Here is a 24,492-nt window from a genome sequence, read left to right as displayed (position 1 = left end):
AAACTGCGATTGCATCATTCCAGGATACGATTGCACTTTGACACTTTGCACATATGCAGAAGTTCTAAAAATCATCTGTTTGCGATTGTTGGACTTCTGCGATTTGTACTGAACAGGCCTAATGTAAACAGGGTACCCTAGCACTGGATCCTGATGGAAGCAGTAACAACTCACTACTACTCACACAGGATGTGATATGCAGTATACAGAGGCAACCAAATCATTAACTTCAGATGTGGAATGTAGGCGCAAACAGTAAAAGAATGCTGAAAGGGCTGAGGTGTGATAAAGGACACCTCTGCAGCACGGTGCAGCTCACCTGAAGGTCTGCACTTGGAGCGGTTCCTTCTGATTTTGGCCCCGCAGCTGGAAGACTTCTTTGGAGGCTTTCTTCAGCATTTTTTCAGCTGCTTGTTCTTGGTGCTGCTCAAGTTTGGTCTGTCTTGTCTGGAAATAATAATCTGGATTAGCCCAGTAATTTAAGGCACTAATATACAATGACTGCAAAAGATTAGCTGGTTACTTTTGCAATTTCTAGTATCTGGACCATTCCTTCTCTTTAAACCGTGACACTCATGGATTACTCAGGTTCTGTGATGGAGTAACACCAGGTTAAATGCAGACAAGAGGTGTATTTAATGCCGCGGTGAGGGGGGTTTGTATGGCAAGGATGGCTTCTTTTTGGAGCCGAATTCAAATTGCAAATGCGGTAAGTCTGCTTCATTTTGCGGCGAGCCCTGACGATTTAATGGGCACACTCACCGTTTCCACCTTGCCAAATGAAACCAGCGAGGTGGAAACGGCGAGCGAAGGGGAGGGAGTAGAATACTCTGATGGCGAGCTATCGGCACTGCTCACTGTCATAGCTCGCCATCAGAGCATTGAATACCCCTACTGAAGTCAACCAGCCACAGAACCTGTGTAAATGATAGGTGTCCCAGTATACAAGGAACGCATAGCTGCGTATACATGAATCAATATTTGAAATGACATGCACAGTAACGACATTTTCGTGCATATTGTCTAGTGTGTATGCACTATATCGTTAACGATGCACACTCCTGTGAGTCCACCCTTGTTTCAATAGAGGAGCACAATGGGGTTTATTTACTAAGATCGGAGTGCTATTGAAGATGGGATGTTGCCCATAGCAACCAATCAGATTCTACTTCTTATTTATTTAGCTCCTTCTAGAAGATAATAGATAGAATCTGGTTGCCCATAGCAACATGCCATCTTCAATAGAACTCCCATCTTAGTAAATAATCCCCAATGAGACCCACTGATGCCTTATATCCTGTATTCAGAGAAAAAAAATCCACAGCAGAGATGTTAACCGGGTCAACTGCATTAGAGCTGGCAACAGAGTCCACACACACACAAGCTGCTGCCAAACACAGGCAATTTACCTGTCTTCCCGCCTCAATGAGCAAACAGCGGAATCGGTCATCACGCAAAACCCACTGGGGAAGCTCACTCTGCCCTCGAAGCTGCACCTCCTCCAGACGTTGCTTGAGCTCTTTAAGAGAATGAATTTCCTCATTTAATTGCTGTTGCTTTGTTCTGGACGCCTGGAGATCCAGCTCCAGGTCAAGAGACGTCCTTGCCATGATCTCCGCCATGGAAGACTGGCAGGCCTGCTGCAAAAGAGAAAGCAACAAAGTAAGCGCCATGCTTGGGATGTATTGTTCAAGAATACATGCAAATAGTAGCTGAAACTGACAATATGGATTTACCACAGAATGGTTGCGCTTCCAACAGGCACCACAATTGAATGCTCCTTTAATACTAAATACTAACTGATTTTGTGAGGCGTTCCACATATTATAAAACTGTGAACTGTAATATTCCACTCGAATTGGTCCGATAATGAAAGTACAAGGTGGAAGTATTTTCCTACCTGCTTGTAGCGTAGCGTTCGCCTTTCCAGTGTATTTCGGATGAAAGGTGATTTTCTTGGTAATGTAGAACTATCGCTATCACTTCGATATAGCTGAAAAGGAAGAGACATCACCATATTACATGCTTCATGTACATTACTAACATTGCAACTACGTGTACTGCGGGAATAACACAGGTGCCTTTGGGGAAAGGTCAGCAATTGGCAGCCAATAAAGTTACACAAATCTTGACAATAGGGAATCACTTTTGAAAGGTCTATTGGGCAGGATGTAATGTGGTGAGAATCCGGGAGCTGCGCAGGATGCCGCACAAACACTGTTTTTTTTTTAAAGGGGTAGTCATTTAAAAGAAAAAACCATGCCTTGTAAATAAATTCCTCTTTAAAAGAAACTCTGAGTTCTGACAGGCTCCCGCAATGGATTGTGGGGTTTATTTAGACCTGATCGCTGTTGTGTGAATTCGCACGGAAACCGATTATCGTCTGGTCTGACTGTGCATGTGTGTGGATCATAGTATGCATGCGCAATGCCACACAGTGACAAAAATTCACAAGCCAGCCACTGTTGGCAGGAAGCCAGCATTGGGTGCTAACTGGTCATTATTTGGGAATGTCAGGGAGAACACGGACACTCAAGCATTTTCAGGGAGGCCTTGTGACGCCAGCTTCGAGCTCGATCAGCCTGATTCTATCGCACAGGTAGAGGAGGTATGAGGTATGCAATAATCATTAGATGGTGAGTGAGTTGCGAATTGATTTTGCAGCTAATCAATGATCTGCAATATTTTCGCCAACCAATCACAGCCTTGCACATGGGAGATTTCACTCTGGCGGGGTGGCCACTATCTATTCGCAGGGCTCAGCAATTTCCCAGAGCAGCGACAAGGACTGAATAACCCCCTACATCCGGCCCATTAACTTGTAAGGCTTTCTGCTACTTGCTGATATTTTGGCTTTCTAGTACAAACAGCTTCAGTAATAGCTACTACAACACTGCGAACTACAGGTGGTAAGAAGGCACTGCAACCTTCTAGTGTTTTAGACCAATGGGAAAAAATGTAACTATAAATTATATTTCTTAGATTTGTTATTGACAATAATATATTATAAAATACTTAATGTTTGTGGGGGTATATATATTTTCATATGCAACCCAGTAGAATATACTGCATTGTAGCATGTGTCTACATCATCAGCACGCTGGTACAAGAACACACAGCGGACATGACGCCAATGTTATGTACTCAGAAATATAGGGGGAAATTTACTAAAGGAAATTTGTAAAAAATAGGTGTATTTGTATCCAGAAATACACTTATTTTTGACATTTACTATCCCGAAAATACGGCAATTCGTATTCGTATTGATAGCACATCAATACGAATTGCCGTATTTTCGGTATAGTAAATGTCAAAAATAAGTGTATTTCTGGATACAAGTACACTTATTTTTTTACAAATTTCCTTTAGTAAATTTCCCCCATAGTGTATTCTCATTCATATGTAAAGCTGTATGCATCTGCAGATGTGCCTGTCGCTGCATGGGCTGGATAAGCAAGACAAATCCCTACTGCAGGCATCATGGATAATAAACACCATAATAAATAATATCATTGTTTCTGTCCATTAGCTGACCCTGCATAAATAGAAGGGTGGTGGCAGGTAAATGACTGACCATTAGATTGCATAATGCTGCAAACACCCTCACATTTATCTATAGAGAGCCTGTGTGCTATGTTGTACTTACTCTGCATACATACTGACTCCTTGCTCCTGGAGAGAATGTCTGGGAGCGGACAATTGTGCTGCTGCGGACGAAAGGAGACCCGCGAGACCGGCGGCAGGATCTCTCTTTTTTCAAAATCGCAACATCATCTGGAAATACGTCTTCTGTATTGGTCTCTTTATCTACCTGTAAATCATATCCAAACATTGTCAGCACAGCCCCAGCTCCCATCCAGGGTGTCCCTATTACTATGAAACCAAATCTATGTGATGACATACAGAAATATACACAATACAGATTTCATATTTGGTGTTCGATGTCATTAATAACAAGTGAAACAATGTTTTGCAATCTACTCTAGGTGAGAACTGGCTTATTTTTTCTGTCTACTGCTTCCCCTTTCTTATTGGGAGAAAGCACTGGGTAAGTGCTATATATATATATATATATATATATATATATATATATATATATATATATATATATATATATACACGCTACTAGGATTTGTATGGGGTTAATAGCTGCAGAACTGACTGAAATCACTGAGATTACCTACATTGTAGTCATGGCTGTTTCCCAGTGGAACAATGAGCCTGATTCAGAGTTCTGAATACAGACACTGACCTCGGCACTCTCACAAAATGGAGACTGCATACCTCTGTTTTGTAGAACGGAGCCAGTCATCACTACCTGCCCTCCCCAAGATGGCTGGATCTTGTCAACAGAGCAGGGGCTTCGGGGGCACTATGTACAAGGATGCAGGACCCATTCTGCACATGTGCAGTTTCCCCACCATTGGAATTCTACAATAACCTTCGGGTTAGCATACAAGTCTGAATTAGGCCCAATATTTGTATTTGTAAATTCACACTTTGCAGAAATAATATAGATTCCAGACATTAATGTTCAATTTATTTTGCTGTATGGTATGGTGGGCTGGACTGTGACATTTTAAGGCCAAATTCTAGCCCATTGAAGCAGACATGCAGCAACACTGATGCTGTTTGCTCGCACGGGGACCGATGTTGTGTTACTGCGTATGTGCATTTCTGCATGTCAGATCGCTGGCTGCACGCATCCAGGATACTGAGCAGGGGGCGGAGAGGGGAGTGGGGCAGCCCCATGAGCATATGTGAACGCCCTGTGTGTTTCATGGGCGTTCTCATGCTAATGAGGCCATGACATGGGTGCCAGGGGCGGGCAGCTGACATCACCGGATGTCAGCTGCCCGCCCACTTCCTTCTGAACATGCATGCATATGAAAGGCTGCCTCAGAGCACCCTTACATATGGCGTGCACGTTCCACATCATTCGATGGTCGGCGACCATCGAATGATGTGGTGTTCCCCTGCAGGCTGCCGATGCATGTTTATGTAAAACATCCATTCGCAGCCAGTGCAAAGGAACGCGCCTTGCGAATGGCACCATTCACAAAGCGGAGTTAGGTTGACTCGCATGGATGCAAATCAAACGAATCAACCAGGATAACCCCCACTGTAACATAGCCTTTCATATGCACATACAGGTGCGGTCACAGACAGCTTATAGGTATGCCACATATCAGAGTCTGTTTATGCATAGTGATGCAAATCAGACGCATTTTCAGCTAAACAATATGCCAATCTGTGTGGTGTATGAAGGCTAGATGTATCTGCTCATATCTGTATGTTTTAATTCTCTTTGCACAAGTTACATCTGCCCCATCTGCAGTGCAGCATGGTTTTACACAGCTGCACAGTTACCTACTCAATTTTCATCACCATTATCATCATTTATGTAGCTTCTCTTGAACAATAAGTAGCCATATGAATAAAATCAGCATTTTTATATATATATATATATACAATTATATTTACCTTCAATGGTTCACTGCGAATCTTCCCTGAATCATACAGGGTTACCTGCCCTGCACACATAGGCCCATATGTTGTCTCTGTGTAATTAGGACTCATTGGCGTACTGTTACTGTGACATCCACTGTCAACAGAGTCTGCTTGCCAGCTCCTATTGCAAACAACAGACACAAATTTATACTTTAAACCAGTGGCTCCCAAACTGTGTGCCGTGGCTCCCTGGGGTGCCTCAGGACATTGCAGGGGTGCCTCAGGTTGTTGGTCCAGGAACAATTACAATTATTTATGGTCATTGTAAGATTGGTGGCTGCCAATCATAAAATATTTGTATAAACAGAAGCAAATCTTGTCCATCGCCATATAACGGACCACATAAGGATGACATTTAAACACAAGTTACTTCATTTAATATTTGTTTCAGAATTTTTCTAAAAGAAATATTTGGCCTAGGGGTGCCTTGCCAAAATTTTGATGCTCTAGGGTGCCGTGATTCAAAAAAGTTTGGGAACCACTGCTTTAAACTATACACTGTTACAATAGTGTACTGTAATTATACACACAAAAGACAATGCTGCATCAACGCCATGTAGCAATATTCTGGGGAGTTATGGCCTAGCAGGGTGAGGTCTTCTAGATCTACAGTGTCTAGGGGCCAGATGCACTGAGCTTCGAAAGTGATAAAATGGAGAGTGATAAACAACTAGCCATTCAGCTCCTGTCTGACATTTTTCAAACACAGTCTGTGACATGGCAGGTAGGAGCTGATTGGCTGGCTGTTTATCACTCTCCAATTTATCACTTTTTGAAGCTTAGTGCATCTGGATTCTACAATCAAAAAGGTCGGCCAACTAATGATCGTCAGGGTCTAAAGGTCAACAATAAAAAGGTTGACATGAGTTTTTCAGGTTTTTTAGGTGCAATGTCGACATAGGTTGGCATGGACTCCGTATACTGTAAGTGTCATATTCTATATAATAATGATGGAGGCATCTAAATCAAAGGTTGTACTTAAAAAGGGAATGGAATGTCTGGAGAGGACTGACAATAAGGCAGATGTACCTTTCTAAGGTTGCCTCCACTTGGTCCTCTTTACGTTCCATTTCTAGAATCTCTTCCTCTGTGTATTCCAGCTTCACCCTTTCTTCCTCCAGTTCACGCTCCACTGCTTCTAGCTGAGCTGTTGTCCGAGCTAATAAAACGGACACAGCGTCCTGAAAATGATATCCAGACATTAATATCAATTCCAGACACGAAGAAGCTTTTGAAAATGTAAAACTGGGAAGAGGACACTTATCCTTTTAAAAAATATCTGCACTTATCAGCTACATTTCTGGTTCTTAACCCCTTTGAGTGCCAAAGGAGTTTGTCAAAATAGGTGTGAAAATTGCCAAGCAAACATTTGTATTCATCATGATGATATGTAATGTTTACCTTACATAGGAAATATAATATTTATTCACACAACATTTTTTATTTTCATTTATATATCAAGTGTGAGCGGCGCTGGACTTTTTAGTGGCTATTTTGAACATTTGTCACAGAGATGTTGGCACTCAAAGGGTAGTATTCAATGATCCAGCGAGCGCACGGCAGTGTGTATTCGCCGACAGCCAACTCTATTCAACACGTCAGAGGCTCGCTGCCCCTGATGGCGAAAATGATCCAATTTGGCGTACTGTGTCCCGGCTCTCTCCCCTCCTGCTCTCACTGCTGCTGCTGGGGTTGCACTGCCAGGCTGGGCTGGGGATGGAGCGGAGTCCCAGCAGGGGGATTTGAGGACTGGAGTCACGGCGGGGGAGTGCTCTGATGCCGCAGGGAGCCTCGGCACAGGCTGAGAACAGGGACGCTCCAGCAGCAGCGCAGACATCTACTATCACCGCGCTGGGGCTGCCAGAGCCGGAGGTCTGCTGCTGGACCTGTCCCCATCCTCAGCCTGTGCGGGGGCTCCCTGCGGATTGCTCCCCCGCGAGATGCCAGTCCTCACATCCCCCTGCTGGGACTCCGCAGAGTGAGACTCTCTGCAGTGGAGAGTGTGACCCCGGCAGTGGCTGTGAGTGACATTGCAGGGGAACGATCGGCGGGGCAGGCAGGTGAACGCAGTTCAGTGTGTGCCCTGCTCTGCCATGTTAACAGGGGTGATCTGATGCTTTTTATATGCTGTGGGTGTATATGCTGCTTCTCCAACCTGTATCTCCCCTGCTGCCAGGTTGTGGCACTGCTGACTACTATTGGACAATGCCAGGCACTGGGCTCTTCTCTGCTCCCGGCTCTCACATGCCTTTGAACTTTCCCCAGGCAGCAGTGGAACCTGTTCCTTCACAGCAGAGAGAGAGAGAAAACAGCCCGATTCGCCGAAAAAAGCGGTGAATCGGGAGCATTGAATACTGCCCTAAGGGTTAAACAAGTTCAGCGGATTTAGCAAGCTTTGTTTTTGAGATGCATTTAAGTGGGGTCAGAGCACATAATAGTATTCTCTCTGTCTGCTGCTCATACTGGATGTCCCTAGTATTGGGATCTCGGGGAAACTACATTCACCATGATAACATTATTTACAGTGAGTGAGCTGCTACTGTGGGAGGCAGTGATCTGCCATGTGATTATGTCAGTGAGGCCTAGGTTCCATGTGACGGGGTAATATCAGGAGCCGACAATGTAATGGATTTATTCAAGAAGACTTAACAGACAGTGGAAGGAGTATGATTCTCCAACATGCTAGTTACATGAGGATCTTATAAGACTGGGGGTGGGATGCACTGAACCTCGTTGATGCATCCAAGTACACATCGCGTGTGCATTGCACTGATTCTTATAGCATATGAAATAACATAGTACTGCAAAGGACAGCCCTTCCAATAAGCAGGGCTTAAAGTGGTCCTGGAGAGGTGGAGCTCATTTCACTCTTCCACCTAATTCCCACCCTCCACCAACCTCCAAAGTGGAGAAATTGGTCAAGAAAGTTGGTCAAAAAAATTGTACAGTGTGTATGCACCTTTACAGTGTCACATCTCCTCATAAAAGATAGAAAGTAACTGTGCACTTTATCATAACATGTTATAATCCAAAGTGCTTCTGCTATTTAGATTTGAGTATGGACTCATGCCCATAATCACAAGTCTAATAATTAGCACCACTTGCGGATCTTTTAAAATACAGTGGAAAGGATGCTTCGAAGGCAAAACTATGGTCAAGCCTCCAAAAATTCAGTTTTCTAAGGTTTGACAGCATTCCCCATATGCACCAAGCTCCGGATAAATGAAACGGTTAATTCAGATTCCAATATAGATGACAGTTAAGCACTCACTGTTTTCGCTGGGTTACTCATTTTAGATATCGGTCTGCAGCCTCCGCTAGAAGTGTTGCCATCGTTCGTCCTCTGGGTGTCAGTGCTGCTGTACATTTGGACAGGATACCACTGAAGATGCATTTCTTTTGCACCTTCATAGTCAGCCAAGCTGATCTGAGCAATCCCCTGTCAGTACAAAGAAACTGAGTTTAGATCTTTGGCAAAGTACTTGATGTACTGATGAACTCATTAGACATGTCCCTCTAGGAATCTTTAACAACATGCATAGAGCATTTCTGTTAACAAAGACATTGCAAGTAGGGAGGCCAATCCCGGGAATTTGGCCTAAAATCATCAGGATTTGAAGCTTCCAATCCTGGGATTCCGCGATTAGTATCCACATGCCAAAAAACCGCTGGGCAGCACTGAGCACCATAGAATATGGCTCAGACGCTGCCCGGCTGACTGCTTCTTACCCCTGGTGCTGCTCTACCGGAGTCGGGACAGTGCGCTGTACTAACAGGCATGGCAGCGCCCAGCCAGGCTGCGCAGCGTGACCCCTGACATTACGTCTCGCTGTGCAGCCTGGCCGCCGCTATGCCTGTCAGTACAGTGCACTGTCCCAAACCAAGACGGCCACCTGCTATGCCCCCCCCAGCCGACCGCCATGCGGGCTCCCCCCCAGCCAACCGCCTGCTATGCAGACCCCCCCCCCCCCCCAGCCGCCCGCCAGAGATACAGCAGCAGGAATGATTCACTGTCACAGTAAGTGACAGGGCAGGTCAGGGGGGTTGATGAGGATTGGCGGCGGGAAGGGGGGGGGGGGGTAGGTTTAGAAATCCTTTGGGAGAGGGGCTGTTTTTTTTAATTTTTTTATTAGGGAGGTCAATCCCGGGAATCGCATCCCTAATTACAAGCCAATAACTCGTGCTCTAGGAATACATGCTATGACCTGAAGTATATTTGTGTATTACTCACAGATATGCCCATGGCTTCAACCAAGTCATTCATTGCTTTCCAATGGGTGGCAGAATACAAACGTACATATCTCTCTTAGGGCCAGATGTGTCAAGCTTTAAAAAGTGATAAAATGGAAAGTGAGCCAATCAGCTCCTAGGTGCCATGTGACAAGCTGAGTTTGAAAAATGACAGGTAGGGGCTGATTGACTGGTTATTTATCTCTCCACTTTATCACTCTTTGAAGCTTCATACATCTGGCCCTTAATACCATGCTGCCCACATTGGCACTGTGAGTGTTCAATCCCCATACATGAATAAACTTACCCATGTGTCCTGTCCAATTGTGATTTTTGTTCAGGAGCATAACTGTGCAGGGAGAACGGAGGCGCAGAATGCCTAATTTAGTTCCCGGTACAACTTAAAAGCGTGCACCGATGACCGGTAATCTGTACGTACCCAGGACCTGCAATGTGCATGTGCAGTACCCCTGGGCTGTGGGTACTGGGCTGATAAATGGTGTAAACATTAGAAAAACCATTGGGTTTTGCTGTGGAATGCATACTGGGACTTGGAGAACCACAAGTCCCAGCATGCGGCCCATTAATGGGCTTGCTGGGACTCTTAGTTCCACAGCAAAACCAATAGTTAAATAAAAACACACTGACACATAAAAAATAAAGCTTTATTAGATGCATAGCCCATACATACTGATAGTTACCTATCTTGAGCCCGTAGGTAGGTCCCTGTCCATCGGTCCTGGGGTCCGGGGTCCTGGGCTCCACAGTCCGGTGTCCGAAGAAATCCATATGGGGACCTGTGGAAGGAAATTATACTCATGAAGCTCCTCCGGTGTAGATCTGTCCTCTTCACTCATGAAGTTGTCCACCGTACTTGGCAAAAAAAAACAACCCCCGGACCAAAGCACAGTTAGAAGCGTTGAATGTTTACTTTTAGCGCTTCTCACTCCGAATGACGCTATTGACGCGGCCAATCAGGAGCCGCTAGGCCGCAAGCCGGCCAATACCGGTATGCGGGAGGAGGAGTTGCAGGATGTAAACACATCCTGCATCTCCTCCATGTTCGTGATGGCTCGGGTACCGCTGTTTTCACATGCGCATTATTAAGCAGACCCCCACCATCGGGTACCTGATAAAAGTAATGGGCACAATGTGAACAGTCCTGCGGAAATGCCTGCACCAGCAGTTCGTCGCACCCCAAATGGGAAAACAATTCAGTAGCTCCTTTGGGTGCCATCTACTGTGCCAGCACTGAAAACAACTACATTCTGTCCATTATGACTAGAAGGGATATTTGTGTATAGGTTATTTGTTATTTACTATTTCTATTTTATCTTTAATTAAGGTGACTCGGAGTGTGTCCAACCTACCACCGGAGAGGAAAATGGCAAAATTACCATCAATGAGCCAAGCAAGAGCCCTGGGAGAGGCAGACGCCCCTGGCACCGCGAGTAAGACAGGCCCCACCACCTCCTCGCGAGAGACAGGCCCCACCGCCTCCACGTGAGAGAAAGGCCCCATCGATTCCCCGCAAGAGAAAGGCCCCACCGCCTCCCCATGAGAGACAGGCCCCACCAGCACCGCGGGAGAAAAAGGCTTCCTCGCCATTGAGGAAAATCGCCCCCGTCAATATCTACGTAGTGCCAAGAGTCCCTGAAACCATCCATGGAGTGGTATGCGCCACCGTCAACATCCACAGACTGGCAAGAGCCCCCGTCCAAATCCACGGAGTGGCATGAGAACCGTTACCATCTACGGAGTGGTATTCACCCCCGTCAACATCCACGGAGTGGTATTCACCCCCGAAAACATCCACAGAGTGGTATTCGCCTCCGGAAAAATCAACGAAGTGGCAAGAGCCCCCGGAAACATCCACAGAGTGGCAAGAGTCCCAGGAAACATCCACAGAGTGGCAAGAGTCCCAGGAAACATCCACAGAGTGGCAAGAGTCCCAGGAAACATCCACAGAGTGGCAAGAGTCCCAGGAAACATCCACAGAAAGGCAAGAGCTCCTTGCAACTTCTACGGAGTGGCAAGAGCCCCCGCCACCATCCACGGAGTGGCATACGCCCCCCCGCCACCATCCACGGAGTGGCATACGCCCCCGCCACCATCCACGGAGTGGCATACGCCCCCGCCCCCATCCACGGAGTGGCATGCGCCCCCGCCCCCATCCACGGAGTGGCATGCGCCCCCGCCCCCATCCACGGAGTGGCATGCGCCCCCGTCCCCATCCACGGAGTGGCATGCGCCCCCGTCCCCATCCACGGAGTGGCATGCGCCACCGTCCCCATCCACGGAGTGGCATGCGCCCCCGTCCCCATCCACGGAGTGGCATGCGCCCCCGTCCCCATCCACGGAGTGGCATGCGCCCCCGTCCCCATCCACGGAGTGGCATGCGCCCCCGTCCCCATCCACGGAGTGGCATGCGCCCCCGTCCCCATCCACGAGGTGGCATGCGCCCCCGTCACCATCCACGGAGTGGCATGCGCCCCGTCACCAACCACGGAGTGGCATGCGCCCCCGTCACCATTTATTGAGTGGCATGTGCCCACATCACCATCCATGGAGTGGCATGCGCCCCCGTCACCATCCAAGTGAGTGTTATGCACCCCTGTCACCATCGCGGAGTGGCATGCGCTCCCATAGTAGAGGTATCCCACTACATTTCATCTTCTGTTAAATATGGAATATTGCACATAGCAACCAATCAGATTGTATCTATTATCTCCTATACAATGCTAAATAAATGAGTAGTCTAGATAATAGATACAGACTACTTATTTATTTAAAGAGAGGGTTTTTGTAAATCTGCACACAAAAAGATATTGGAACCCTATGTAATGAGGGTATATGCCGCTATATTAAGATTAATTAGCAGGGATGCTATCCTATCAACTAGGTATATAGTCAAAAAAAAAAAAAAAGAAAGTAGTTGTGGCGGATGCACTCCAGGAGAGTAAGGATCTTATCACCAAACATTTGAATACAAAGTCCATTGAAGATGACTGTGAAATAAAAGGTGTTCAAAAAACTTTCAACTTTTAAAAGACGGGGAATAATTGAATATCAAACTAATAATAAAGGGAGAATAGGCTTGAAAAAAAAAACAGACCAACATTTAAATACCCCCCAATATGCCCACCTCTGGATCAGGCACTATAAGCATTTAAGGTGCAATATGAATGAATATGTCACACAATGGAGGAAAAGTAGCACAATCCAGGGCAAATTGTTTACAGGCCCCAATCGAGTGACCCACGCCATGCATCATTATGCTTAATCTGATACTTTATACCGATTCCTTTATTACAAAAATACTATTAAGTACCTAGAACACTATAAGCATAGTTAGATACAGCATTGAGGGAAAGTATACCGTCTATATAAATAGGCAAAGACAGATGCTATACAAGTGATTTTCCACATCCATTGTTATGCTTCATCTGTGAATTAATACTTAGTACACGTGCAGATATCTCACTGTACAAGACTACACAAAGGGGGTAATTCCGGTTGGCTCGCACAGCACATTTGGTTTTCTAACCATGTGCACTGCAGGTGGGGCAGATGTAACATGCACAGCGAGAGTTAGATTTGGGTATCAAACTGATATCTATATTGCGGTTTAAAAATAAAGCAGCCAGTATTTACCCAGCACAGAAACAAAATAACTCGCCCAAATCTATCTCTCTCTGCACATGTTACATCTGCCCCACCTGCAGTGCACATGGTTTTGGCTATTAGCAAACCAAATGTGCTGTGCGAGCCAACCTGAATCACCCCCGCAGTGCCCTCGAGCCCAGCATGACTGACATGCTCTGGTCATTTGGGGGAAGCGATTGGCAGCATTGAAGAAAATGGATCCCATGACCACTCACCAGTAGTTCTTCCTGCTGCTCCGGGCACACAGAACATATGTACAGCTGCAGTGAGCTCAGCTTCAGGACAGCGGACTGCATAGAAATTTTAAAAATTTCATTAAACATCAGTGGCATCTGGAACTCCAGAGCTTTGGAACAGTAAGTGCTTGGCGTGGTAGAGTCAAGGGAAGGCAAGTAGACTCTAATATGTCTGTAACATAAAAACATAGTCTAGGTTAAAATAGAATATGTAGAACTCAGCATTATGTCTAGTGGCATTATTTTAGTATAAGGAGATCTGCTAAGAGTTTGTGTGTTGTATGTAGTCACTGTACAACATTGCTACTCAGCTCTGTACATGCATGACTTTAAAACCACAAATTACCTGGGATCCTATGGGGATTATTTACTAAGAAGGGAGATGGGCAACCAATCAGAATCTACGGTACTTGTTTCCTAGCACGGCCACAACGATCATGATCGTGGGCATCGGGTGTAAAAATCGGGGGCATCGCGGCCATCGCATGCACTAAAAAATCGGGTGCGATGGTGCCGATGCGATGCCCGCGATTTCCCCATAGGGAACAATGTTAAATGCCTCAATTTACCCGCAATGCCCCCGATTTCCCATAGGAAACAATGTTAAATGGCTCAATTTACCCAAATCATCATAGGGAACAATGGTAAATGGGCCAGAAACCCCCAAAAACACCCCTGAACAGTGAAATGTCCCCCCAAAAGTAGTTTACGCCACCCCACGATCAACGTGGCGAGCGGCGGCGGTACGCGTCCTCCGACCTTTGTGAAGGTATCCGCGTGCGCTCGCCACGCTTCGGGCTCGGTGGCTCACTGCGCTCGCCACACTATTCTATTCTCAACTCCACGCCGACGTGGATAGTGGGGGTATGAAAAGGTCGGAGGATGCGTACCGCCGCCCCGCGCGGGCTCGCCACGCTTCGGGTTCGCGTTGATCGTGGGGTGGCGTAAACTACTTTTGGGGGGACATTTCAATGTTCAGGGGTGTTTTGGGGGGTTTCTGGCCCATTTACCATTGTTCCCTATGATGATTTGGGTAAATTGAGCCATTTAACATTGTTTCCTATGGGAAATCGGGGGCATCGCGGGTAAATTGAGGCATTTAACATTGTTCCCTATGGGGAAATCGCGGGCATCACATCTGGACCATTTAAGCATTCTTTAGCTCGACCGACGCTATTTTGACTTTTTTCAATGCATTTCAATGGGAAAATCGGGGGCATCGCGTCGGTCGCGTCGCAGACCACTAAAAATGACACCGCGATTGTGGCCGTGCTAGGAAACAAGTACCAAATCTACTTCTAGTTCATTTTCAATAGAACTCTCATCTTCTGCACAAATCAGACTATATATTTATATAATTCCTTCAGGCATTATCAAATATATTGGGTTTGTAGATAGCCATTACAGGCCATATTATACATCACATAATTCTCATTAAAAAAACCATTACACTTCACAAGTTCTAAGGAAAAAGCAACTAAAATATTTTTACTGAAAAAAAATAATGAAGACAATCTATAATAATGTTGCACATAAAACAACCCCATCCCTAACTATACCAGTGAAGACAGAAACACACTACTTCATATCTGAACTTAATATCAGACCAAACAACATGGATCTTACACATTTTCCACCACAAATAAACCATTGTACAATAATAAACAAGGTATTTATACTTACATCTTCCATCCTTGCTTGACGGGGAGGGCATTAAAATTTTTAAGCTGCAAAACATGTACGAAAAGACATTCGCTTCCACTATCATACCTAAGATATAAAATACATGTGGAACATAAATGATCTCACTTAGATTGCCTGCTATTTACAATATACATATTCAAACTAACATTAATATTACAGACAAGCAGTTTATCAATTATTGAGATATATGGGGTAAGGGAAGTAGGAGGGGGGTGGGCAGACTGTACCAGTGCCAATCATTTGTGACATCCAATATCTGATCCAGACAAACATACATTCTCTTTTGCTTTTACTGAATAAGATAATAAGGCTGAATGAACAGTGCACCCTTCTGAAAAAGGACAGTATTAAAATAGTGTAGTGACACATCTGTAATTGTAACACTTATTACATAAATGAGGATAGCATTGGTGCCTAATGTGATCTGGAAATGTCATGTTGCCTAGGTTTACAGCAAAGGATTCTGGGTCTAATTCAAGTTTGTAAGCAATTGCATATACATCTGCAGTTTTCTAGGCTACAGAAATGTTAGCGAGTGAAGCTGTCGGTCATAAATGAGACGCCCATCGCAAACTTTTTCGCAATTGCATACACATTCACAGCCTGTTTACAAAAAAGGGGAACACCGTTAAATTAGTAATGGCTGACACGGCAACAGAAAGGTTGACATCAAGGCAGTTCTGTTACGTATATGGTATATGTATAAGATACAGAATATTACAGCTATAAAGTGTCATTCCTCTAAAAGTTTTGATTAAGTATGGGGCCAGGGCTAGCCTCCCAAAATGTCTCATCCCCGTTTGGCACTGAACCCTTGAATCTCTTTTCTTTCTCATATTTCTCTCTGTTTCTTTATTGACCTTTCCTTTCTTGCCACTTTATTCTACAAAAAAACTGATATTGTTTCATGTTATTGCTACATTTGATAGAGGCTGCAACTACACATTGCATTTTGACAGGTCCCTTTTAATGGGACCCATTTGGCAGGAAGGAGCCTGCACATTTAAAGGAGCCTGCACATTGCGTTTTAGCAGGATGCAGTAGAACAGGGGCTGTTTAGCAGGATGCTTACTCAAGAGGATATATACACAAGCCTGCTGCATCCTGCTAAAAACAAAAAGGTCGGCAACCATGCTCGAATTAGTGGGAGCTAAGTGACTATTGTCAGAAAAAAGGAGCTGCTATAGTATAAGGGATATCCAGACCCTGCAGGTTTAACAGTAATTTTACAGGATTACTATGCGCTCGACTTGTATGTTTGTGCAATATATCAAGAAGGAAGAGAATAAAAACTGATAATAGGTGCAAATATATGTGGTTTATTTATAATGAAATATGTAAAGTACCCCTCTAAAAGGGGCTTTAGGGTATCTTTTAGGGACACTATTACCATAGATACTTCACCGCATCCTGCTAAAACACAATGTGTAGACACAGGAAACTGCATCCTGCTAAACAGGATCCTGTTCAACTGCATCCTGCTAAAGATGTTCAATCTGTTTGATATTTGTAATTCTGTCTTATGTATCTGTGATCCACTTAATAAACAGTATTCTAAAAATACAAACACAAAAAAGATCGACATGAGTTTTCTGGATAATTTTCACAGTGTACCATCCATCTGGACTCTGATTGGGTATGGTAGAGTGCATGGTGAGTACACTAACTTGGGCTCTACAAATTGACACAAAATAACAAAAAACTCATGTTGACCTTTTCATGTGTTGACAATTCCCATGCTGACTCGTTTTCCACATCAACCATGACCATTTGAGGTCGACCTAGACCTAGGGTAAGCCAACCCTAGTCCTCGAGAGCTACCAACAGTGCATGTTTTGCAGGTCTCCTCACAGAATCACAAGTGAACTAATTAGCTCCATCTGTGTATCTTTTACAATGTGTCAGTAAATAATGAGTGCACCTGTGCAGCAGCTAGGTTGTCTGGAAAATGTGAACTGTTGGTAGCTCTCGAGGGCTAGGGTTGGCTACCACTGACCTAGACACTCTCGATCATTTACCCCTTTATACCATACCCCTAGGAAGGAGGAGTTGGGAACTAGATAGAGAAAGATATATTGATGCTATCATGACAAGGATAGAAGTCAATACAAGAGCTTTGTAAGAAGGGGGAGAGAAAGCCCCTGCATGAAAGTAGAGCAATAGTGGAACCATAAGGCATAGACAAACAGTATATAACAGTAGAAAAACCTTTGACCGTCCCCAGACTGACACTTTACTTACACTACTCCAACATGTACTTGAGGGTCTTCCCTTTTGTCAGAATCTTTACCAATGGAATCTTCAACATTCTCATTCCTGTATGGCGACAGTATAAATAAGGATAGGCTGCTAAGCATTAATAGAAGACCATTTCCTATTTTGAATACTTTCATGTGGCAAATGCATATTTATAGTCAGCATACCAGCCATAAACAAGTTTCATTTTAAGTCATTTCTTAAGATAAACATTGTAAGTGGCTGGTATGGATGAGACGATAAGCATTGTTAGGTTTGCCGTGTGCATCTTAGCAAATTTGTGGGCAGACAAAAATTTCTATTTATTTCTTTGCTGCAAAAGAAAATAACACTAGGCTAGACACCTAATACAACAGGCATGCCAAAATTATATTGAGTCCTATAGGGAACTCACTCACAGCTAGAATCATCCTCCATCTTTTTCAACTAAAATACCCAACATTGCTTAGAAGAGGTAGAACACACACACCTGTCAATCCCAACAAATGGCACATAATTCCATTATTATGCTATGAATGATATTAGACATTTGCAAATCCTTAATGTAAATAGGTGATATTTATGTATAAAAAAAAGTATACCCCCATGGGAATGGGATCATTTAATAGACATGCATTAGGTGTACAAGCATTAGGTCGACATGACCAAAGGTCAACATGGGGTTAGGCCGACAGGGTCATTATGTCGACATGGGGAAGGTCGACAGTCAAATGTTCCACATGGGGTCCCCCCCCCCCGTTTTTTGTCCAGAATGTCGACATGGACACTAAAAAAAAATGCACCGCTATGCTTGCCATGCTACACTCGGCACAATATTTTATTCCCCCACCATGCTCTAGTTCAAAAAAACGTGGAAAACCCCATGTTGACCTTTTGACTATCGACCTTCCCCATGTCGACCTAATGACCCTGTCAACCTAGTGGTTCCTATCTAGTGACCGTATCCCCTCCCATGTTAGTCATAAACAACTATGGGTCTGATTCTATTAGTCGCACATAGAAGCAGCCCCTTTGTTGCCTTATGCTACTGCTGCTACACAGCTCCCCCGGTGTACACTGTATGATTGTAAAAGGACTGAGGTGCCAACTTGCAGCGCTTCTAGATGTTGCTTTACCATCTAATGCGGAAAGTTGCAAACATCGGCCATACCGTCTAAACTTGATACAGCCCTCCCAAGAGGTGCAGAATTTGCCGTTACCCTGGTGCAGTATAAGCACTGATGATGATTATGGCAATCAGCAGCCATATCTGATTGGCTGAGAGGCAGCTCTCCTACTGATATAATTTTTCACTGTATAAGACCAATGGTTCCCAAACTGTGTGCCGTGGCATCCTGGGTGGGTGCTCTAGGACCAATTCAAATGATTATTTATGGTTATGTAATAGGCAAAACCAGTATGGCTTCCAATAATAAAATATATGGACAAACATAAGCAAATCCTGTCCCTCGCCATGTAACTGACTCGAAGGATGACATATAATTACATTTTCTTAATTTAATACTGGTTTAAGGTGCCACAAACAAAAAAACCTCTCATACTCTAGGGTGCTGTGATTTGAAAAAGTTTAGGAACCACTGGTTTAGACACAGGGGCCTCAAATTCAGTAGCAAATTAAGGCAAGGGGCGCACACTTTTATGATGCAAATGTAATTTTTTGTTTTCGCGTACAATCAGAAAAGTTGTTACTACGAACTGTAAATGAGACCCATAATATTCCCAGAATTTCCAATTAAAATATAAAATGATTGCATAGTGTGGTCAGCATAGCAAACCTTTTACTTAGCGCTTCAAAAACACCACTGTCACTTGCAAGAGAGTCATCTGATAATCCAGCAGAGACTCCTTTGGTTCTCTCTAGGCTTATTGCTTCACGGATTGTGATTCCTGCTAATGATGAAAGAAAGTCAGGTCATTCAGGAGTATTGCAATTACTCTTACCACAGTTTCAGATATCTTGCATCTCTCCAAAAGCTAAAAGGGACAGGATATTCTAAGCCTTGTAGAGTGATAAAGTGTAGAGACATAAAATACCAGTCAGATCCTAACTGTCACTTTATCGGGTGAGTTTTAAAAAATTACAGAAGCTGGTTGGTTGGTGAATTATCTCTCTGCCTGGATAGCCCTGACATAAGGCATTATTAGGAGGCAAAATAGAAAATATACATATTTAATATTATTATTAATAATAATGTCTGAATAATGTAAAATTTCAACATGTCTCATAACATTTTTTGGTATTTACTTGTCCTTTAACCACTTGAGCGGTATGCCCAGGAAATTTTCCGGGCTCAGCTGCGCTGCCGCAGCGTCCTGTCCCGGATAATTTCTGGGCATACCACTAATATCAAGGTGTGCGCCAGTGGTGCCTGCAGCTGTGCCCCACTGGTGCATCACCTGTCCGGGCACCCCCCAGTGGCCACTCTCCCTCTCCTCTCCCCTCCCATCGCTCCCCCTCGCCTCTCTGCTCTGGCAATCGTACACCAGAGCTCCCCTGCCGCTGCCCCCACCACCATTATTATCAGGGATCAGGGGGGCAGGCACAGGGATGTTCAGAGTGGCTCGGGGGGACTAGGGATTGCTCAGGAGTTCAGGCACCCAAGTCCTCCAGAGCCGCACAAACGCTGGAGCGGAGGTGAGGGGTGTGCCGGGACAGGTGGGAGGGAGGCTACGCTCTGTGGTGGGTTTTGCTGGGGCAGGACAAACCTGCCCTGGTAGGTTTGTCCTGCCCCAGCAAAACCCACCACAGAGCGTAGCCTCCCTCCCACCTGTCCCGGGACAAACCTGGGACAGTCCCAGGACTCCTGCCCTGGTAGGTTTGCCCTGCCCCAGCAAAACCCACCACTCAAGGGGTTTTTAATATAAAGAAAAATATATGCCAAAATACATCACAAATATTGCTTATAGCTGAGAAACTGTGGCTACTACAATATGTTAATTGGGTAGTTTTAGTCTTTTTAATGTTGAATAATTGATCTTGCGCCATACATAAAACACGATCATTATTTAACCAAAATGTGCAAGCATATTAGTTAACCAATACTCTGCATTGGTACAAGTCATGGTGAATGTTGGTAATTTCAATCACCAGGTGGCAGTATACATCCTGGATATCATTATAAAAATGCTTAAATTATGCAACTTTACAGCTGCTGAAGAACTCATTAATATAAAAAAATGGGCTAAATATATTTATTAGCATTTTTTGGGCCATAATTACCTCAGGAAAAACACCATTTTGAAAAACACCACATTACATGTTTGTCATGTAAGTATACAATACGTTATATACACAAAGCTCTGATGTCATATTCTGTAGGAAACCCCACTATAAAGCACCAGAAGAAAAGTGGGCAGTCTGAGCTGCTGCCAGTCAGCAAGTGTTGACACGAAAAAACTAGAAATGCCCAGCCCAATGCCAAGTAGCAGAAAGTACTAGAGAAATTAAATAAAAATATGTGTCCTTGTATAGTACCCTTTATAATATTAAGGGGTATATTTACTACAGGTAAATTTTCACAGTCTATTTATTCATTTCAAAATGATTAAATTTGATCTAATTATTGTGTTTCCGGGGCTAAAACATGCATTTATTCACATTTAAAGGGTGAAAAATCATTCAATGGTCGCATCAAAAGTTTTTTTTCCCGTTCGCAGATAAGTCAGTCTATATTGACTTTTATCTTGGACAGAGATGTCCGAATTCGGGGTGGGCTTTGACATCAGCTGCCTGCCCCAAGTAGGCATCGACATGCCTGCATGTGCAGGGGAACGCCCAGCCCATAAAACGCTGGGCATTCCAATGCTCCAGCCCTCTGTCCAACCTTGTTCCTCCCCTCCTGGAATGAACAGCCCATGCGAGGGCGAAACTCACCAAAGCTGTTTGCCCAGGGGGTTTGCATGCATGCGACCATCAGGGACAGGACTGAATTCGTCCTGTTACAAATGGGTCTGAATAAGCACCACTGTTCCACGCACAACATTAGTTAATGTCCCGTAAGTCTACTTACTTAATAGATAGTCAGCCAGTTATCAGCGGTCTTTTATTAGTCTCAGATAAGACACCGCTCCTAAGTGGCCAACCCTTCTGTATATTAGTTAGATGGCCATTAACTCATATTGTATTGGGAGCTACTTGGGAGTGGTCCATGTTACTTCTACAAAACTATTTTTTATATACCACTGGGAGCTGGGGTAGTCCAGCTGGAAGGTAAAGAGCTGGGGCAGAGCAACCGGAAGGTAAGGAGCTGTGGCAGAGCAACCGGAAACTTATGCGGGGTACACACCAGGACGACCCGCTCACGATGCACATCGTGAGCGGGTCGTCAGTGTCTCGTCCGACCCGCTCACGATGACGAGGGGGGGCACGACCCGCTCAAGATGTGCACCGTGAGCGGGTCCGATCCGATGGCGACCCGCACCCGGCTGTATGGTCGTCATTGAGATCCTACCTGCAGCAGGTAGGATCTCAATTACGACCGACCCGCGCATCGGATCGGTATCGGTCCACAGCAGGTCAGAAAAGGGCCCAATCAGCACACAATCTACATCCAATTGATCGGAATTGGATCGAGATTGTGGGGATCGGGCCCTAGTCGTCCTGGTGTGTACCCAGCATAAGGAGCTGTGGCAGAGCAACCAGAAGCTAAGGAGCTGGGGCAGAGCAACCAGAAGGTAAGGAGCTGGGGCAGAGCAACCGGAAGGTAAGGAGCTGGGGCAGAGCAACCGGAAGGTAAGGAGCTGGGGCAGAGCAACCGGATGGTAAGGAGCTGAGGCAGAGCAACCGGAAGGTAAGGAGCTGGGGCAGAGCAACCGGAAGGTAAGGAGCTGGGGCAGAGCAACCGGAAGGTAAGGAGCAGGGGCAGAGCAACCGGAAGGTAAGGAGCTGGGGCAGAGCAACCGGAAGGTAAGGAGCTGGCGCAGAGCAACCGGAAGGTAGGGAGCTGGGGCAGAGCATCCGGAAGGTAAGGAGCTGAGGTAGGGAGCTGGGGCAGAGCAACCGGAAGGTAAGGAGCTGAGGCAAAGCAACTGGAAGGTAAGGAGCTGGGGCAGAGCAACCGGAAGGTAAGGAGCTGGGGCAGAGCAACCGGAAGGTAAGGAGCTGGGGCAGAGCAACCGGAAGGTAAGGAGCTGGGGCAGAGCAACCGGAAGGTAAGGAGCTGGGGCAGAGCAACCGGAAGGTAAGGAGCTGGGGCAGAGCAACCGGAAGGTAAGGAGCTGGGGCAAAGCAACCGGAAGGTAAGGAGCTGGAGCAGAGCAACTGGAAGGCAAGAAACTGTGGCAGAGCAGCCGGAAGGTAAAGAGCTGGGGCAGTGAATCTGAAAGGTAAAGGAGCTAGGGCAGTGCAGCAAGGAGGTAAGTAGCTGGGGCAGAGCAACCAAAAAGGTAAGAAGCTGGAGAAGAGCAACCAAAAAGGTAAGAAGCTGGTACACTGCAACTGGAAGATAAGGAGCTGTGGATCTTGATGGTAAGAAGTAGGGGCAGTGCAGCTGGAAGGAAAGGAGCTGGAGCAGTGCAATTGGAAGGTAAGGAGCTGGAGCAATGCCGCTGAAACATTAAAGGATTTTAGGCATTTTTAATGTATAGAAGTTTATTTACGGAGTAGTTAGGTTCCAATGCCCCTGGAGCTAATCTGTGGCTATAGTTTAGATGGGCGATCGGCGCGATAAACAATTGAAATGCCTACATGAAGTCTAAACCACATGAAAACTGCAGAAGTACATGTGCAGAGCAAGGCTGCATATGACCCTTAGAAATGTATATGCTAATAAGTAAAAACTATTGCAAATATTTGCATGGGACCAAAGCAACATACCGGTACTTAAACTTGGAAACTGTGCTCCACTTTCTCTGAGACCTTGCATATGGTAAGATGTCCCCTGGGCCTCTTCATCCACCAGGGAAGGAGCATGTCCCTTTAGAATTTCCAGAGTCCCCATTATTTGCTCCAAACCTTCTGACATTTGGGCCAATGGAGAATCACGAGAAGCTGAGAGAAAGGGAGTGTCCAAAGGGGAGCTTGGAGGTGACAATGAGGACAATGATGACCGCGATGACAAGGATGCTAAAGACTGAGGAGTATCCATTGACATCTTTTGTTTGCTGAGGGTGGGAAGTCCAGGTGCTTCAGGGTATTGATTATCTCTGCAAACGGAATCTAGAGGAATCATATCAAAACGCAAATGCTGAGAAAACTCTGCGTGTGATTCAGGATTCTCATAGTGTGGAAGGCCATAAATGTCTGTAAAGCTTATGGAGCTCAGAGAACCTCGACTTGATGCCAGGGATCCTCGACTTGAGGCCAGGGAACCGCGGCTGCTACCAGAAGACATAGTAAGGGTGCTGGCTGACAAACTGCAACAAATGAAAAAAAAACAAGCTGCTTTAATACAAAGGGCTAAGGAGGATTACAAATTCAATTATAATACTAAATACTCTATCTACAAAAAAGACAACATCAAAATTACAATTATTTATTAAATGAACTTAATTAAAACTATAAACAGTACAATGTGAAAAATAACTAAGAACACTATTAACTAATGAAGGAAATATACCATGCAAGTATTTTTTTTTTCAAATTGAATAGCATTGAAAAAAAAAAAAGTTGAGAAATTGGGAAAAACATTTGTTTATCACACCCGATGTTTATTCCGGGCAAATTGAATACCGGAGATATATGAACAAATGTGACACTTTGGGGGGAATTCAATTGTTTTTTATAGGTGTCTCAACGAATGGGCTTATATTGGAGCTATTCCGATGTATCACCGATCACATGCCATTTAGCCACGGTAGACACTTTTCAGCTCACACCCCTAGTGGTGGCAAGCTGAAATGTGCAAAAATCCAGCTGTTTGGGTACAATAAAAGAACTTTTACCGTCATA

The 24,492-nt window shown here is 44.9% G+C and overlaps 1 protein-coding gene across 3 annotated transcripts in view; it reads right to left on the bottom strand.

The window, feature by feature from the left end:
- WWC3 (WWC family member 3) overlaps nucleotides 1-24,492 on the bottom strand; it is a 170,751-nt gene that overhangs the window by 2,316 nt on the left and 143,943 nt on the right. For 2 of the 3 annotated variants that reach the window (XM_083172586.1, XM_083172588.1), the window contains exons 11-22: nucleotides 23,419-23,957; nucleotides 19,379-19,493; nucleotides 17,589-17,663; nucleotides 15,327-15,413; nucleotides 13,623-13,815; nucleotides 8,783-8,950; nucleotides 6,541-6,692; nucleotides 5,485-5,632; nucleotides 3,647-3,811; nucleotides 1,901-1,993; nucleotides 1,410-1,640; nucleotides 320-447 (exon numbers count right to left, since the gene is read on the bottom strand). In XM_083172586.1, the coding sequence (XP_083028712.1) occupies nucleotides 320-447; nucleotides 1,410-1,640; nucleotides 1,901-1,993; nucleotides 3,647-3,811; nucleotides 5,485-5,632; nucleotides 6,541-6,692; nucleotides 8,783-8,950; nucleotides 13,623-13,815; nucleotides 15,327-15,413; nucleotides 17,589-17,663; nucleotides 19,379-19,493; nucleotides 23,419-23,957 (2,094 nt within the window). The remainder of the gene's footprint in view (nucleotides 1-319; nucleotides 448-1,409; nucleotides 1,641-1,900; nucleotides 1,994-3,646; nucleotides 3,812-5,484; nucleotides 5,633-6,540; nucleotides 6,693-8,782; nucleotides 8,951-13,622; nucleotides 13,816-15,326; nucleotides 15,414-17,588; nucleotides 17,664-19,378; nucleotides 19,494-23,418; nucleotides 23,958-24,492) is intronic. The other variant, XM_083172587.1, reaches the window with a different exon arrangement.

This window comes from Crinia signifera, chromosome 2 (genome assembly GCF_055691185.1).
Source record: "Crinia signifera chromosome 2, ASM5569118v1, whole genome shotgun sequence".
NCBI lineage: Eukaryota > Metazoa > Chordata > Amphibia > Anura > Myobatrachidae > Crinia > Crinia signifera.
Note: the sequence above shows the minus strand (reverse complement) of the source record. Positions and strands in the feature narration are given on the sequence as shown.